Here is a 19,589-nt window from a genome sequence, read left to right as displayed (position 1 = left end):
TGGTTCTACAGCTGAGAGTGGGAAAATATTCAGTGGTTTCCCGTCAAGAACACTGGAACCTTCGATCCTTACTCTGGCATGTTAACAACTACTATATGACAGGAACGTAAGAAATGTAACTGTAAAATAATCTACATTATTAGATCTATTTTGAAAAAATTAACGATGCAGTTGTGTTTACAGAAAAAATGTTTTCTTTTTGTCTGAAAGGCACCTTATGCACACTAAGAACTGAAAAGCCAGGTCAGATATTCCCCCCCACACACACACACCAAACTTAGACATAGCCACTTCTAACTTTGACTGTAAACCAGAGGTAAGAGTACTAATAGATGGTATCTGCCGCTTGAAGCTGGTAAACTAAAACAAATATCGAGAACGTCTGTCACTTATAACGCATTGCCACCTGTAACTTGTATAAGGCTCGGCATGGCCAGATGGTTAAGGCACTCGACTTGTAATCTGAGGGTCGCGGATTCGAATCCCCATTACACCAAACATGCTCGCTCTTTCAGCCGTGGGGGCGTTGATCCCACTATTCGTTGGTAAAAGTGTAGCCCAAGAGCTTGCAGTGGTTGGTGATGACTGGCTGTCTTCTCTCTAGTCTTACACTGCTAAATTAGGGACGGCTAGCGCAGATAGTCCTCGTGTAGCTTTGCGCGAAATTCGAAAACAAACAAGTATGAAATGTATTGAGTAACATGACAGTTCGAACCAAAAACCTCGGATTCTTAGTTTAATATCCTATCTAGTAAACTAGTTTGATAATTAAAAAACTTACGCACTACAGGAAGCGACCATAGATCAACGATACAAAGTTATAAACATGTGACAATATGAAAGTTTAACGTGTGGCTAATATGATCAACACTATTGCGACAGACGATGTTAAAAATAACTGAGCAAAGCTGTTAGCGATAAACATGCGCGTTTTCATATATATATATATATATACAGGGGGTACCAAATTATTACGCTAATTTTATTTTACAAATATCTTAAAAAATGTAAGTTTGATGCAGATGAAACTTATATAGATTAACTACCATGTTAAGAGCTGGCGGAGGGCTACTCTTTTACCAACAAGTAGTGGGATTGACCGTAACATTATAACGCCCCCACGTCTGAAAAAGGCGAGCATGTTTGGTACGACCGGGATTCGATCCCGCGACCCTCAGATTAGGAGTCGCCCGCCTTAACCCGCTTGGACATGCCGGGCCAGGGAAGATAGCAACCCTTAATATTGAGAAATAGCTTTAACATGGGATTAAACCATCCCGAAAATTTTTTCAAAGTAAAATTCTACCCTTTTAATTGATGTTATAAGTAATAATAATATTCTTACAGTAGAGACAAGCCATCCTGAACTTCTGCATAACTCCCAATCTTCATCCTTTTACTTTATAAGATATAAATAATAATAGTAGTCATATCCTTGTAGTAGAAATGATCCTCCCTAAATTTCTACACAACTCCCAAGCTCCACATCCTTATTTTATATAAGATACAAATAATGAAAATATTCTTGTGGTAGAAATAAGTCACAAGACTGTTAACAGAGGCAACATTTTGAATTTAAATTTTATTACATTGTTTTAGGTTTATATATTGCGTGCCAAATTATTACGCAAGTTTTACTTTTATAAATATTTCAAAAAGTATAAGTTTGATTTAAATGAACATTATAAACGTTAACTATCATATCTTATTACCATACACACGTTGTGTAATTGTTATTAAAATCCACTAACAAATAAGAAAGTTTTAAGAGGTTTTCGAAAATGCTATGAATTATACAGTGTCAAATTATTGATCAAATTCCTGACAAATGAGTATAGAGCACAAAAATAATAGCCGTTGGAGGTAATAATAAATAAAACTGACACAGACAATCTATAATAACCAAACTAAACTCAAAAACCGCTTAATATATAAGATTGTTTGTTTGTTTTAGAATTTCGCGCAAAGCTACTCGAGGGCTATCTGCCCTAGCCCTCAGATTACGAGTCGAGTGCATTAACCACCTAGCCATGCCGGGCAAGTAGATGGAATATCCCGCAACACATTTGGGTGCTTCGACCACAGGTATTATTCATTATGAGTTAAGAATGACAACAAAGAATATTAATTGGGGCGTAATTCTATTAGCCCCCCAGTGGCTCAGCGGAATGTCTGCGGACTTACAACGCTAAAAACCGGGTTTCGATACCCGTGGTGGGCAGAGCACAGATAGCAGCCCTTTGAGTTTTGTGCTTAATTCAAAACAACAAGAACAACATCCATTCTATTATATTGTTTTATAGTGCTGATTTTATTCGTCTATGAACAATTAATGTTTTTCATAGCATTAGGAATATTGTTTTATATATATATATATATATATATATTGTTTTATATATATATCATAAAAGTTTCCTCATGCGATAGTGGAAAATTTACGCTCACAAAACTTCATATTCAACTGACAGATTTTGAATTATACACAAATATTTTGATTATAAGAAGGTATATCTATATATATTACATAACTCGTAGAAATAAGTAAAAGCAACAGAACACAATACTCTATATCAATAAGGAAGTTTCAGAGCTGACAATAACTTTATAAAAAAAAGATCATTACAGAGTGGATAGGCAAGCCAGCATTAAAGTTTCCCTATTTAAATATCAGGCTAGGTTGCTATTTTCTTTCTTTTAAACCGTAATCTCTTCACAATACACATTAAAGGCCTTGTTCTTCAATATTATAGCATGTTGTTCTTTTATATTTTTTTTTAACTAAAAGCTCTCCACTATTTAACAATTTTGAAATCCCTTCAAATTGGATGGTTGGTCGAAATTATTATTATTCGTGGTTCTGAAGTGTTCTATGTACTAAAAATAGTACTCTCCGGTTACGAAAACTAGCCGGTTAATCTGATAGATAATTAAGGTGAAGCGTTTTTGATGTATATTGGTAGAATTTCGAGCCTTGTGCCATTATTCGTTCTTCTGTGCTTAATATTTTTAACGGATGCGTTCTAAAAAATTCTGTAGTAAAAAAAATTATGGCTGTCAATTCATTCTGTAGATGAGTAAATTTTAGAATTGCTTTAAATATACATAATTAGAGGTGGTTTTCTCTTACATTTCTAAAACAGTTCTATGTTTCAGTGAATTATTTCGGAAGTTCTAAGACTGATATGCAAGAGCCGTTGGGAAAAAACATATTAAATTTAAAACTCTTAGCAGGGACTTAGGTTTAAACATCTTTCAAGCCTCAGAGACAATTTTGAGGCCTGAAAGACAACCGGAGGAAGTCAGAAACGTCTGTTTCTCTTCACTCCAAGTTGTTAGGAACTGTCTGATTTATATGATATAGCACAAGTGACTCGTACGTTTCTACCACAGCACAATTCACGCGGTTGCCAACTCCGATGCTTCATTTCAACGTAAAGAAAAACAATAACGAGTTCTTTCTTGACATGTTTCGCGGAACGCAAACTTAGTAGAGGAAAGCCACGACTGATTCGAAGTTGTAAATTACATTAATATCAACTCAGAAATGATTTAATCATGCTGGATTCAGCAACATGGAAAGCCATTATACGACTGAAAACGTCCTTGTGTAATGGTTTATATCATTCATCAAGTAGTACAAAACCACTGAGTGGTGATATACGTCTAATAGATTCATGAAGAGGTTCAGTCATTTTGTAATGTTTGCAGCTGGTGGAATCAGCAGTAATTTTGGTTAAAGTTGTTCGATTAATGAATAAACAAAGCAACTGTTTAACATTTAACATTTTATGCATTCAATGGAAACCTAATTTCCTCTTGTGACGAAAAACATATTGAATTAAATAGATCAATCACTAAATATAGAATGACCTACATGCAGGGTTTATGATTAATTAAAGTATTTGAAAATATCATGATGGAATGAGTTGAAGCTACTGAACTTGATAGAACAAATACTCTATGTTCAATTAAGTGATTACTGATGAACTATGTTGTACAGATGTGTTTAATTAAGTGATCAATCATGAGTAATGTTTTACAGATGTGTTTAATTAAGTGATTATTCATAAGCAATGTTATAGAGATGTGTTTACTTAAGTGATTATCACTGAGAAATGTTTTGTACATGAGTTTAATGAAGTGATTACTCACTGAGCAATGTTTTACAGATGTGTTTGATTAAGTGTTTACTCACTGAGCAATGTTTTACAGATGTGTTTGATTAAGTGTTTACTCACTGAGCAATGTTTTACAGATGTGTTTGATTAAGTGTTTACTCACTGAGCAATGTTTTACAGATGTGTTTAATAAAGTGACTACTTATGAACAACGTTGTACAGATGTGTTTAATTAAGTGATTACTCACTGAGCAATGTTTTACAGATGGGTTTAATTAAGTGATTGCTTGTGTGCAATGTTTTACAGATGCGTTTAATTAAGTGATCACTTATGAACAATGTTGTACACGTGTTTAATTAAGTGATCAATCATGAACATTGTTTTACAGATGTGTTTAATTAAATTATTACTCACTGAGCAATGCTTTACAGATGTGTTTAACTAAGTGATTACTCATGAGCAGTATTTTACAGATGTGTTTAACTAAGTGATTACTCATGAGCAGTGTTTTACAGATGTGTTTAATTAAGCGATTACTCACTGTATGATAATACTGTGTAACACAAATTTTGTTGCTCGATAGTACGTGTTATTTCTTAATTTTTTATGTTGTAAAAGTACGGAATATGACCAATATTCCCTTCAAACTTTGTGTTTACGACCTGGATAATGAAATTTAGAAATTAACCTATTTTCCACGTAAAAATGGGCAAATTTGCACATTTTCATTCACATAAGGTCTGAATAAAACAACATATGAATCAAGATTTACATAAATTTATACTAAAGTTATACAAAAATGTTTTGAAGTGAGTAGTTTTTCGAGATTTTCGACTGTAATGAAAATCACTTTCATGTATAAGCACCTAAATATAGTCTCCCATCATGTTTTTGTTATACGATCCTTGGTAGTGGCGTTCAAAGTCCAGTATATCTTGATGGAAGCGCTCGCCTTGCTCCTCTGAGTATACTCCCATGTTCTTCTTGAATTCATGAAGATGAAGATGAGCATCAAGAATATGGACTTTCAGGGTCATCCTGCAGCCCATTTTGCTGTAGTTTTTCAGCAGAGCCTCAACCACTTCCACATAATTTTCGGCCTTGTGATTGCCCAAGAAGCCCCGATTTACTGCGAAAAAGCTGTCCCAAGCTTTTTTTCCTTCCTACTAAGCTTCTTGGGGAATTTTGTGCAGTCCAAGATCTTCTATATTTGTGGTCCATCGAAGACACCAGCTTTGACCGTTGCCTCAGACAGCTTAGGAAAGAAGTCTCGAAGGTACTTGTAGGCTGGAGACTCCTTATCAAGAGCTGTGACAAACTGTTTCATAACACCCAATTTTATATGCAATTGTGGGAACAACACTTTTCGGAGGTCCACTAATGGCTCACACTTAACATTGTGCCTCCCCACAGAGAACTCGGTCCATTGTGGCCAGTGCTTTCTGTTATAGTGCGCTGCTGTGTCCCTTCTGTCCCAAAGGCAAAGATAAGAGGGAAACTTGGTAAAGCACCTTGTATAGGTGTATGTTTTCACTTAGGCAGCTAGAACTAAATTGAAGTGGTGAGTGGTGAGCCCCTGTATACATATATTACTATGGAAAGTTCTATAAAATTATAAAAATTTCTTTAAAATTCTCGAAAGTTCTACAATATTCTAGAAAGTTCTTGAAAATTTTTGTAAGTTCGAGAAAATTTTCTGTCAGCTACTCAGCACTAAATCTACCTGGAATGTTCTGAAAAATTGGTCAATTTGAAAATGTCATTACCCAGGTGACAAAAGCAAAGTTTGAAGAGAAAAATAGGTCTTTTCTTTACTTTAGGCATAAGCAATTGGGAAATAATACTTTCGGCCCAAGAAAAAGTAAAACTTTTGTTACATAGTGTTATTACACAGATGCAAAGCTTAGCAAAATAATTAATGCATGTTTGATGTTTTACAAACGCTAGATCGAAAATATATTTTACGATATTTTATACAATTACGGGATTTCAAAATAGAAAATACTGTAACAACCCACAATAGAAAATACTGTAACAATCCACAAAGTTAAAGGATGGAGAAATAGTCGCACATACAAACTTAAGTTCTTCTTGAGTAGAAAAGAAATGTGAAATAAGAGTCACGTGTATATAGAGAATAGTTTATAGAAAAGTTTATATAAAGTTTTGCAAGATAAGTATATTCCATACTTGATGTAACTTCACTGGTAGCGCAGCTTTCCACGAGTGAAGAGTTGTTTAACCTCACGTCTATGGCAACTGAAATACTTTCTCAGTGCTACGTATCTAAAAGTCTGTATTCAACAGAGATGAACTCTACTATCATTAGCTCAACTGAAATGGACAGGTAAAAAACATTAAGCAACGAAATTACAGAAATGCGGAACGTGTGACATTTTGTGGATGTTGAGAAACCGAGAACCAAAGCGTGATGGTGCTTTCAATATTTTATTATGTGGATGTTGAGAAACCGAGAACCAAAGCGTGATGGTACTTTCAATATTTTATTATGTGGATGCTGAGAAACCGAGAACTAAAGCGTGATGGTACTTTCAATATTTTATTATGTGGATGTTGAGAAACCGAGAACCAAAGCGTGATGGTACTTTCAATATTTTATTCTGTGAAAGGACACAAACTAATTTTCAATATTTTGTCGGGTTTTGCGGTTAGCAAGCAGTCATAAAGCGAAAATTGGGAGACATAATCATAAGTATTGGAAATTCATTTCTTTATTGTTCTGTTGTTTTTGTTTAAGATGGAGCAGTATTTCCTGCAATTGTTAGCAGTGTCATACACTATCGTAATTTAAAATTAAACAAAGTAAATTCACACAGCAGTGGTCAACACTGAATACTGATGTCTATATTTGGATTGGGCGTGACCAAGTAGTTAGCGTGCCCAGATCATCATATCCTGTCACAACAAATACTCTGCATATCTTGGGGTTGTTGATGGAATATAACAGTAAAGGAAGGTGCTTCTGTATAACTATTTCCCCTCTAATATGTGAACTTATAATTAGGGACGGTGTGCCCAGGTAGCCCTTGTGGAGCTTTGCGTGAAACTTCTGAAAGAAAAACAAATAAAATCTTTATTTAGTTACTTTGTTTAGTACAGATTATTATGAGGCCATTACTTTCATTTGTATCATTCTGCAACCTTTTCTACGTTAGTTGGTTTTCAGCCGATAGCTTTTTACTGGCGCCAATCGATAACATATTATTTGAAAACCACTTTTTCAACAATTAATAAAATTTTAGATTTTAACTATGGCTTGGTTTGTTTTAAATTTCGCGCAAAGTTACACGAGGGCTATCTGCGCTAGTCCTCCCTGATTTAATAGTGTAAGACTAGAGGGAAGGCAGCTAGTCATCACCACCCACCGCCAACTTTTGGGCTACTCTTTTACAAACGAATAGTGGTATTCACCGTCACATATAACGCCCCCATGGCTGAACGGGCGAGCGTGTTTGGTGTGGCGGGGATTCGAATCTGCGACCCTCAGATTAAGAGTCGAGTACCTTAACAATCTGGCCATGCCAGGGCTTTTAACCATGACGTGTTTATTTAAAATTCAGCCATATTGGGTAAACGTGTAGAAGGATCCGGGGTCCTGTTCAAAGAAAAACCCACAAAATAGAGTATTGTTAATCCACAAGCATTCGAATATCATTGTTAATCCACAAGCACTCAGATACCATTTATAATCCACAAGCACTCGGATATCATAGTTAATCCACAAGCACTCAGATATCATTGTTAATCCACGAGCGTTTGGATATTATTGTTAATCCACAAGCACTCATATATCATTGTTAATCCACAAGCACTCAGACACCATTCTCAATCAACAAGCACTCGGATATTATTGTTAATTCACAAGCACTCATATTCTGGTAAAGTGAGTTATTTTAACCTACGTTTGGCAATTATTATATCCACTTAAAGAGCTGTATTAACTAACCATTTATATAATTTATTCTGAACACTGAGTGAAAACAACGACCTATAGGAATAACTTTACCCAGCATATCTTTCAACCACGTATAATATTCACTTGCTCATGTACATTTTACTGGTGTTTAAAAATATCTTTATTCCCATTTTTGTGCTAACGCGTCTTTCTTACGTTACACAATCACCCTTACAAAAGGAACAGAACCATTTGTTTTTGTTTAAAGATTAGTCTTAACTCGTCTTGAATTACAATCCTTTAAAGAAATAAAGTAAGATTGTCCATTATCTTTAATGCACCTAAATTGTATAGCATTCTTCTTTGAAAACATACTTTGAAGAAGGGATTTCACATTAAAGTCTTAAGTACGATTTTGAAGAAATTTTGACACTCTTTTAATAAAAAAACATATAATAGACAAGTTGTATAAAAACTCTAAGACGGTATTTACGTCTTCTTAGTATGACGTATAGTGTCGATAAAAAACAACAAATTCTTTATTCGTACTTAAAGTTTTAAATGAAATGTTCAAAATGTTAAGAATTTTATATTCCAGAAGATCCCGAAAAGATCGCAAGGCCATCCTCAGTGCAACGTATTATCAGTTACAAATGAATCTGTAACTATAGTTACTTCAACAGCAAGTAATTTGCAAGCTGTTATAGCCAGAAAGAACTTATTTTTTAAAATAAAGAAATATACCCGAGGGTATAAAATGCTATGTAAGATCCCCACGTCTTATCCACTCATGTAAGAAGGAGATTTGTAAATGCCATTTTTTTCTTATAGTTGCAGCTGAACGTACCATTGGAAATAATATATATTTTTTTGTTTAATTTTACCCTTTTTACCTTGAGTAAGTACACAGATTTTCTCACCTAATTTCGTGAGCTTACCATGGTTTATTAGTTTTGCAAGTATTTGCAGGGTGTGTGTGTGCTCCGAATAACGCTGAAGGCAAGATACTGCTACTGCATGGAACAAAATATAGCATTTGTTCAAGAAGAAAATTCTTTGGATAACTCTTCAATCTAATTGTGAACGACTAAGCCTCTTATTTCTTCTTTTTTATTATAACGATCGAATATCCTATGTCACATATATTTGACAAATTAATTAAGATCAGACGACAGGACTAAATTGACCTGTAAGGCATGATGTATGTTTTGGGCACGTGAAGTTTCTTTTTCTTATCTTTTATTACAGTACATATAATAAAAAATAAGAACATCATTACTCAAAAACCATCGAGGCGAGTTGCGCAACCGATCAAAATATTCACTCTTTCTCTTTCGAATTCACAACCGATCTACCTCTGTTTGATGGAATCATAATTAAAGCATATGTTTGAAGTGATTAGTCTGTCACGACGTAAAAAGTGATCAAACCAATAACCCGTTATCTATAGTGTTACACTGCCTTCTAATTAAACAAGAGCAAACATTCACAAATTTCCGCCTTGAATTCTATAAAATAATGCATCAACTAGAAGAAGGGAGGAAAATATAACTGTACGATATATTTTCGTGCCATTGATTAACAAACTCTTTTGTAGCAAAAACTTCATTATTTATGGTTTTAAGAGAGATGTCTTCGTACTTTCCTTGATGTATATTGAACGTAATTTTTTATAAATTTTATGGCACAAATAGTTTTTTTTAAATCTTTATATAAAAAATGCTTATTTTTACATTCCCCTCGATGGACTTAGCAGAAAGCCCGAAATGGCTTTGTTATAAGAAAACACACATAAGTTTATTTTACTTGTGAAAAGTAAAATAAAATGAATTCGGAGAATTAAAGCTGTTTTTACTGAGTTGTCAAAGTTAGAGTTTTCTATAGAGTTTGGGACAGTCAGTTTTTACATTTACTACAAGATTTTAATATGATTATATCATTAAAATACCTTATAACTCCACTAGTGAAATAATCAAGAAATTAAAGTGGTTTTTACTGAGTTGTTCAAGCTAGAGTTTAGGACAGTCATTTTTATATTTACTACAAGATTTTGATATGATCATATAATTGTGGGTATATTAAAATACGTTATAAATCCGCAAGTGAAATAATAATAGACAAGAAACTTATAAGTGAAATTTAACATTGTCCTTTTAGTATCATAGACTTGACGGGCAGATTAGGTCATGACATGTAAAAAGAATCAATGTTATTTTTTTCCAAATCTTTCGTGGTTCCAATAATAACACGAAACAAAAGATTGTCGTTTTATTTTGTATTTAAATTGCAATAAAGATAAATACAAAAATCACAGTATGCTATATTTTTCTGAACCTTTTAGTTAGTCTTAGATTTATAAATATTCAATGGATTATCTGCGTGTTTTTTTTTGCACAGAACTGTTATCTCTATTATAACCTTCATTCATATAATAACAAAATATCCACTGTTAGCTGTAAAGCAAAATATAGTATTTGATAGCAAAGTATTTGGGGAAAAAAACCTGACAAAAGATTCTGACCACGTTAAATTATGATCAGTTTAAGCTCCCAGACCAAGCAAATATTGCTTACAGGTCCTGGAAATTCATTAGTTTCTTACATGAATTATTGCGCGCAACCATTGCGTTCCTTAGCGTCTAGACACGTATATTTACAGCCAGTGTTATACATCGGTGTATTATACTTTGTGATGAGGAAACACGGATAAGTCCTTAGCTCTTACAGCACTTTCTTTAATTGTCGATGACCCTGTGTGCTGCACTTATTATGTATTTCTGTTTTGGGACACAATTTCCGTTGCAGGATATTTTGTGTCCGTCCCTCTTCTTCATGTCCTTTTCAAAATCTATTAAGTGCGCGTATTCAACCTGTACAACGATCCTGTTTACTTCAGTCTGCTAGTATACGACTTTCTGGACGTATAACTTCCGCTTATAACTACAATCTGGAACTATAAGAAATTTCTTGGAAAAATAAATTCACGATGTATTTTGCACTAGCTTTCAAATGTTGCATTATTGGCAGGAAGTCAGTAAGATTACCGGTCGTTTGCAAATTTTTAAGTAAAGACTTACTTTGCCCACCGTGGCTATACGCCCGTACTGATCTGTCAGCAGTTGGTCTACCGTTCAGCCGCGTGCTTTTGTCAAACCTTTCGAAATCTCTCTGGCATTGCATTTGTAGACCTATATCAGTGTGATTCATCTTCTTGCTACTTTCAAGGAAATTTTTAGTTTAGATGTTACAGGCAGCTTTGTGACTGCGTTTCTTCTGGTGACAAGCTCTTTAAATTTCTTCGTTATATCTGGAGTGCGAATGGTAACCAATCGTGAAGAGATTTTTTATTTTCAAACCTATCACCATCGATCTTTCTCAAGAAAGAAAACATGCTGAGCACTAAGTTTGAAATCACCAGACTTTAATGTGTTCTACGTTGTTCTTCACTCCATTCTATGTTCACCATACGTCATCCGGAATTAGAAAAAAGTTATTTCTTTTCTTTCTTTACAATGATTGCTTAAATCAAGAAACTAGTTCGGCTTATTACAAGTCATTTTTTGCTCACGTCTTGTCGATGGAAGCGTCTAATCTCACGCTTCATTTCGTTTCATATTTTGTGCAGCAGTTTTTAGAAAAGATATTTATGCACAGAATGGTATGGTTGGATGTCGTTCTCATGGTCGGAAGTTTTGTAATATTTTGGTTGCAGTCACCAGTATCTGCAAGAAACGCATGACCAAAATCTTATTTTTCCTGACGAGAATTCAAGAACGAGGATCACAGTTCCCACCAGTTTTGAAACATACCATTATACTAAGAAAAATTATATTCTGAAACAAAATTCCCCACTAACTATGAAGTTTGTTTTGAACTTATTTCATTTATTGTAAAATAAATTCCCACAAGGCATAGTGGTTGATAGAAAACGACCATGGACGAACAATAGATGGTAATAAAACCACCCGTACAATAAGAAGCTAAAATATAACAACATATACGATATGCTATACAACCACAAAGTTTCCATGTGAGAACTATCTATTCATAAAAAGATAATGTCAAATACAAATTTGAAACCACGTGATAAACGTAACAACGTTGTTTATTGGCCTCTGCTTCTTATCAAATTCGAATAAAACTGTGCTACCATTTTCTGAATCTTTAGAAAACTAACGTAGTTTTCCGTAATATTGTGAGCCTTCAATAGAGGGCGAAGTTATGGAATGTTTACAAACTTAAACTCATAATTATTGAAGATTCGACCAAATGTGACGTGTAACTATCCAATGGATGTTAAACAGGGTACACATAGACACACTAAACCAAGAGATAAAAGTACAGTCTATCTTTCAAAACTTGCACATGTCAAAACACTCTTTATTAAACAACTAACAAAGTGCAGTATACCTGTTTTACACTTTGGATTATCTTAAATTATTAACGCGCGTAAAAGTATTAGCTAAAAGTATATACCCATTTTTATTCGTTTTAAAGCATTTTAAAACAAATTATGCTAAATTAAAGCACTCTGATGCTTAACGGAACATAATATCTACGTACGAAAACCAGAAATAGATAGAACACAGACAACCGATTGTGCAGCTTTGAGCCTAATAACAAATCTCTCAAAAGGAAATAATAAGTGTTGCAAGATTTATAAATAATAATTTTCAATAAGAGTAGAAATAAAATTATAATACTTTTCAACTGTGTGTTTTTCTTATAGCAAAGCCACATCGGGGTATCTGCTCAGCCCACGGAAGGTAATCGAACGGCTGATTTTTGCGTTGTAAATCCGGAGACATACCCCTGTACTAGTGGGTAGCAATACTTTTACCGAGTATCGAAAACTTTCTTTAACAATGAATGAGGTAAAAAACACATGATTGCTATAATACAAATAAAGAATGCGATATGTTATTGCCTCCACATGCATACAAGAAACATAAAATTGTGCGAAATTGAACAAACAAATATTTTCAAGAAACGGTGATAATGGTCCTCTCCTTGGAGTCATATGCTAGGTACAGTGTTGTACAAAGTGTTAGGACAAGAGAACATTTTGTTATTTTTTTCCATTTTCTGGAGCTAATTCTTCCATGCCATTACAGGATGTGAATTTCAACATTATGGTAATACTTCACTAATCCCTGTTGACAACTGAATGATCTAGGGTGAAAATACTTATAATTCTTTAGAATTTCCATATACTTGTAACAAGGGTATATCATAAGAGTTCTACTTGAATAAACATATTGATCAAATTCAGGGTCCGAAATAATTGTTATGGTACCACATACAGTGTCTTAACTATATAAAAAGAAGTTAGCAAGAAATTAGAACATGGTACTGGTATATGCTAGAATAAATCGTTTTAATAACATTTCACAAATAAACTTTAATAAACACTGTTTAATATTATGTATTAAGTTTCGTTCTCGTGCCACGGCCACGTAAATAAAAGCTTTACATTATGCTGGTTGGATTCTCTGACAGATTGTTCCAGACTTAAAATGCTCTCCGAACACTGTCTCGCACACCCTAGATCATGAGACCGGGGCAGGTAAATTTGCAAATAGGAAGGGAAGTGTCAAAACACCTAAACTCAGTGATACTGATGTTAAGTATCTTTGTTAATACTAGTCTTCCGCTAATACAGCGGCAAGTCTTGCAAGTCTTACAAGGATAAACTCAATAAAATTAGGAGCTCGATTCCTCTCGGTGGATTCAGCAGATATTCCGATGTGGATTTGCTATAAGAAAACACACACACATTCATTAATGCAGACAGAAGGAAAACTACCACTGATCTCAAGCATGAGATAAACAACCATGTATCAAATGATAAACAAGTGTCTAGATCTACAGTATCAAGAAGACTTAACAGTTACGGAATATTTAGTCGTCGTGTAGCAGTTAAAAAGCTTTTACTGCGATTTCCAAGTATTATAAATAGACTGACATTTAATAAAAAGTAAAAAAAAACTGGACTAATAATGATTGGAAAAGAGTGTTATGGATGGATAAGTCAAAGTTTGAAATATTTGGTTTAAAGCGTAAGTTATACGTTCGGAAGAAGAGAGGTGAATTATACTTACCTTAACGTGACAGGAAATATTTTCAAAAAACATGAAATAATGGACCAGCGCAAGTACCATCAAATACTGATCCGTCACGGTTTGCATATTGTTGGTACAGGATTCTACAACCAAGAAGATAATGACCCCAACTTCTTATTAAACCTATGCAAAAATTACTTAGCAAAGAAACAAGCTGTTGGAGTCATTCAAATGAGGCAATGACCTCCAAAGAGTCCCATTCTCAACCCAACTGAGCAGTTCTGGGATTTGATATATCAAAAACTGACAAATCAAAAGTTACCTTCAAAGAAACTTTATGATAGTGTATTAGAGACATTTAGAGTAAAATTCCAAAGGTTTGGTTTCTTTTGGATTTTGCTCAAAGCTACACAAGGGCTATCTGCACTAGTCGTCCCTAATTTAGCAGTGTAAAACTAGAGGGAAGGCAGCTAGTCATCACCACCCACCGCCAACTCTTGAGCTACTCTTTTACCAACGAAGAGTGGGATTGACCGTTTCATTATAACGGCCTCACGGCTTAAAGGACGGGCATGTTCGGTGCGACGAGGATTCAAACCCACGACCCTCAGATTAAGAGTCGAACGCTTTAACCCACCTGGTCATGTCGGGCCGAAATTCCAAAGGACACTTTGATTAAACGTGTTTCAACAATGCCTGAAAGACTGTCTGCAATTATTAAAGCAAAAGAGACGTACAAAATATTAACTGTTTGCTGAACTCAGTCACTGCCACTGAATTTCTGTTGTACTGAATATAATGATGAATAAAATATTGATGTCTCACCCGTGTTTTATGTTCCATTGTTCTTGGAAAGTAGCCTGAAATCTATTTTTTTACTTTGTCCTAACACCTTTGTACAGTACTGTACGACAAATCTTCGATACAAATAACGCTCCTTGATAACAATTCCAGTCTTTATATATTAAGTTTATTCGTATGCATGTAATACCATACTAGAACCTAAACGCCAACATCAGTCAGAACAAACCATATGAACTCGTGCATGATATCCATGGATTTACATAAGTTTAATCAACAACAATAAAAAAATTTTTTTCGTATTCTAAAGAGACTTTGAAAACCTGTTATGAACAACAAACAATTGGATGCTACAACATTATCATCAGAATCTGTTTTTATGCAAAGTCTAATGCAGAAATATTTTGCGAACAAAACACAGCTTTGCATATTTATTTTACATCCAAGTGAAGAGATAAAGCAGGGAATGAAATCTTTCAAGTTATAGCTTAATTTAAATGTTTCAACAACACTTCTCTCAGTTTGAAGTTTCAGTTCGATAATTGTTTTTATATATTTTCCTTGTTCAGAAGCCAATGATTTATACGCGCTGAAAACGTAAATATCTGCTATATACTGCCGTCAGTTTGATTGTTTTGGTCATTTAATTCCACTGTAGAGAAGTTAAGCTGTTTGTGTTTTTTGTTTTGAATTTCATATTAAGCAACACGAAGGCCATTTGGAATGTTTCTCTCTATCTCTCTGATGAAGAATTCAGACTGGTTTGGTTTGGGTTTGCGCAAAGCTACACAGAGGCCATCTTCACTATTTGTCCCTAATTTAATAGTGAAAGACTAGAGGGAAGGCAGCAAGTCATCACCACCCACTGCCAACTCTTGGGCTACTTTCTTACCAACAACTAGTAGGGGCCCGGCATGGCCAGGTAGGTTAAGGCGTTCGACTATTAATCTGAGGGTCGCGAGTTCGAATCCCCGTCGCACCAAACATGCTCGTTCTTTCAGCCGTGTGGCCATTATAATGTACCGATCAATCCAACTATTCGTTGGTAAAAGAGTAGCCCAAGAGCTGGCGGTGGGTGGTGATGGCTAGATGCCTTCCCTCTAGTCTGACACTGCTAAATTAGGGACGACTAACGCAGATAGTCCTCGTGTAGCTTTACGCGAAATTTCAAAAAACAAACAAACAAACAAATAGCAGGATTGATCGTCTCACATTATAACGTCTCCACGGCTTAAAGGGCAAGCATGATCAACGACGGGGATTCAAACCTGCGATAATTAGGTTGCTAGTTGATCGTCCTAACCACCAGGTAGATATTTGTGACCCAACAATAATTTTTACGGGCATATTGTGTCACTATATGTCAAAAAACATAACTAAGTTTTACTTGTTTTTTGTTAGATCAAATCTACATTTGGACATGTGTTGTGTTCATTGCAGGAAATCAAACCCCGACATTTAGCGTTGCAAGTCCTTAAACTTATCACTGTCACACTAGAGGACAGGGTTTGGGGTAGGACACAGTGAGAGATAAAGCTTTTATTAATTGTTTCAGATGACTAGTTTTGATAACAGTTACCATCATAAAAGTTTGAATTTGTGTTAACTTAGCCTCAATAACGATTGCAGTTTATTATTTGTTTTGATTCAGTTTTGTGGGAAAGAAAATAGACGCTAAGAACCGTTAATTAAGGATTAAGTTGATCAAACAAATAATTAACAAGACAAAGAAATCTGAATAGCGTAACTCTACCTACCACTGCAACAAAACTGATACAGAAAGAAGTCTTATCACTTCCATTAAACTTTCTCTTACCAACAAAAATCAATCAAGAAAGTTTAATAATTACTGAATAAACAAACTTATCTTCAACTTTAGCTGAACATCTCGAAGCTGCTTCACATTTCGAATACTAAAAACATTTCGTCACAAGAAAGTATGAAATAAACATCTCGCATTATGATTTAAATAATGAAAATTACTTCTGATCAATCTCATTTACTGAGAAAAACGAAAATAAAAGGTCATGAGATGAGTTCTAGGTAACTCTCGTAGCCTACAGATGAATTGGCGTTACCAAGGTTATAAGGTAGAGGGTGCTCTCAGAAATTAATTTACACAGTACTCACATCTTTACTCAGCTGACCTCCGACATTTCTACCATTCTGGGATTTAGTACAAACAACACTCCTACCCAGCTGTTCCACACGTCTCAACGCCATTCCGCGTTGCCCTGACTACTATATCCAACTGATGAGCGACTAGAAATCTTTAATACTTGCGCCCTCTACTTGTTAATTGGCATACTTTATTGAAAGAAGATTTTTTTCGGAGACAGTCAGTTTAAACAAATATTGTAAATTCGAATGCTAATGATAGTTGGTAAAGTGTATAAATCACAACAGAGTGTGACTTTATTTTTTGAACAACAATCTATTCTTTTCTGAACAATAATATTATTACATAAAGTCGCCATCTGTTGATCAGCTTGCGTACTCTTTGAAAACATTAATTTTTGTTCGTGTATCATTTACAAACACTGCAATCCGTATTGCTGATTAAAAATGAAAATGGAGACTTGATTCACCGTCACATTCGGTTTTGTTTTAAAGTTAATTTTTACTGAAATGTCACTCAAATTTCTTGAACAAAATTGAAAATAACAATCACATTGATTCGCCGACACCTTTTTATTTTCTCTAGACAAATCTTTCACTTATGAAGTTTTTTCTGAATAAGATGAATTTAAAATTTAATTTCCAATAAAATATAAGTTCAACTTGTTGAAAAAAGAACTCTCATGCCAAAGTATATTACTAGACTTAATTAGACATCATGAAGTAAAAAATAACAATGGTTTATGTTTATAATATTTTAAGCACATCCTTTAACTTAAATTTCTCTTCCTGTGACATTTTGATAAAGGAACAAATTAAAAAATTTTTAAGCGCTGTTTTGTCTTTTCAGTTTTAAAAGTTCCATCCTTCATTCAGACGATTGATTACGGCGTTTTTATTATATACAGTTTTATGTCGTCTAATGGGCCCTAATAATAATCTTCTGGAACACTAAGATAAATCGTAAAATATTTTTCGTAAATTTGTGTTTAATCATAAATTTTAGAGAGCTATTTTCATTAATTTTCTTGATTAATACGTTTTTAGCGTTGTAAATTCGCAGTCGTAGCGTTGTGCCACTGGGGGGTTATTGCTAAGTAACACAACCTCATGATTTGTGAACATTATAGACAATTAGGTTTATTGTGAATTTTGTGCAAAGCTACACAAGGACCATCTGCGCTAGTCATCACTAATTTAGCGGTGCCAGACTTGAAGGAAAGCAGCTTGTCCACATCACTCACCACCAACTCCTGTGCTACTTTTTAATTACATTATAATTTCCTATTGCTGAAAGGGCAAGCATGTTCAGCGTGATGGGGATTCAAGCCTGCGATACTCAGATTGTGAATCGAGAGCCCATAACCATAAAGAATGCCAGAATATAACACGACTGGTGGGAGTAGTCCTTCACATACATGATCGGATGTAGGGTAATTATTTCAAAAGTCAGTACTTTTAAACTTAAAAGTAAAATGCTATTTTTCAAATATGTTACCGGATTAAGTACACTATGGTAAAACGACTTTAAATGCTTAAGTCAGCAAATCACGTGACAACCACGACCATATTTTTCCATTGTTTGGTGATGTATAGGTGGCGTCATACCACCGAAAAATGATAATTTCAAACAAAATGTGTTTCATACAAGCATATCAATAAAGATGTGTTCAGAGGATGAAGAATTTCTAAGATCGAAACATCCTTTGGGGTGCCAGGACCATTCATAAAGATCCCTGCTGTAAGTCATACCCTACTTAGCCATAGTGAGCAAGTGTCGTCTTGTAACAGGCGAGAGTCCACAAAGAAAATGGTTAGTGGCAAAAATTCACTTCGTGTTCCAGGCAGCACTAGACAACTTAATCAAGAATGATCATGGTCTAGGAACGAGGCCAATAGAGGACCGATTCTACAAGATAAGTATTCCAGTCATTACGATCCATGTATCAATTCCCCTAAAGTCTTCCACAGAAAATATTGTTGTAGAATTACATAGCTTTGTACAGTATGTGATCTCCATAGCGAGATCAACTTTGTATAGATTTGACGAAACCCGGAGAATGTGTCCACCTTATTTTCCTTATGGGATGATAAAAAGTGGTCTGAGTTTCACGTGCGTTCTTGATGGAATTACTTTAATATGTATATTTTATTATTGACAAGTTCATTCCAAATTTGAATTATTTGTCATGCATTGTTAACTTCTTATCGGAAAATGTATTTTTTTTATATTTATTAAGTACGTTATTAAGAAGCTTATAGTATGTAACGTCTATTCTTTGACAATTTCTACAAATAATAGAACAAACACCCTTTATTTTATACAGATTTGGTGACAATAATTATGTATTTTCATCCTTTCAAGATCCTTGTCAAGATCTACAACGCTAAAATCAGGGTTCGATTCCCCTCGGTGGGCTGAGCAGATAGCCTTTGTGGCTTTGCTAAGAAAACACACACACAAACACACACACACGCTTGTAACTAAGCACAAAGTTACACAACGGGCTATTTGTGCTCTGCCCATCACGAGTATCGAAACCCAGTATCTAGCGTTGTAATTCCGCAGAAATA

The 19,589-nt window shown here is 34.6% G+C and overlaps 1 protein-coding gene across 1 annotated transcript in view; it reads right to left on the bottom strand.

Annotated features, from left to right (window-relative positions):
- Positions 1-17,134, bottom strand: part of LOC143257687 (calcium uniporter protein, mitochondrial-like) — a 53,352-nt gene extending 36,218 nt beyond the window's left edge. Inside the window, exon 1 of the mRNA XM_076516730.1 lies at positions 17,028-17,134. Coding sequence (XP_076372845.1) covers positions 17,028-17,120 — 93 coding nt within the window. The 5' untranslated portion in view covers positions 17,121-17,134. The remainder of the gene's footprint in view (positions 1-17,027) is intronic.
- Positions 17,135-19,589: the final 2,455 nt, after the last annotated feature.

This window comes from Tachypleus tridentatus, chromosome 7 (genome assembly GCF_004210375.1).
Source record: "Tachypleus tridentatus isolate NWPU-2018 chromosome 7, ASM421037v1, whole genome shotgun sequence".
Classification (NCBI taxonomy): Eukaryota; Metazoa; Arthropoda; class Merostomata; order Xiphosura; family Limulidae; genus Tachypleus; species Tachypleus tridentatus.
The sequence above is the reverse complement of the archived record's forward strand: the minus strand, read 5'-3'. Positions and strand labels throughout refer to the sequence as shown.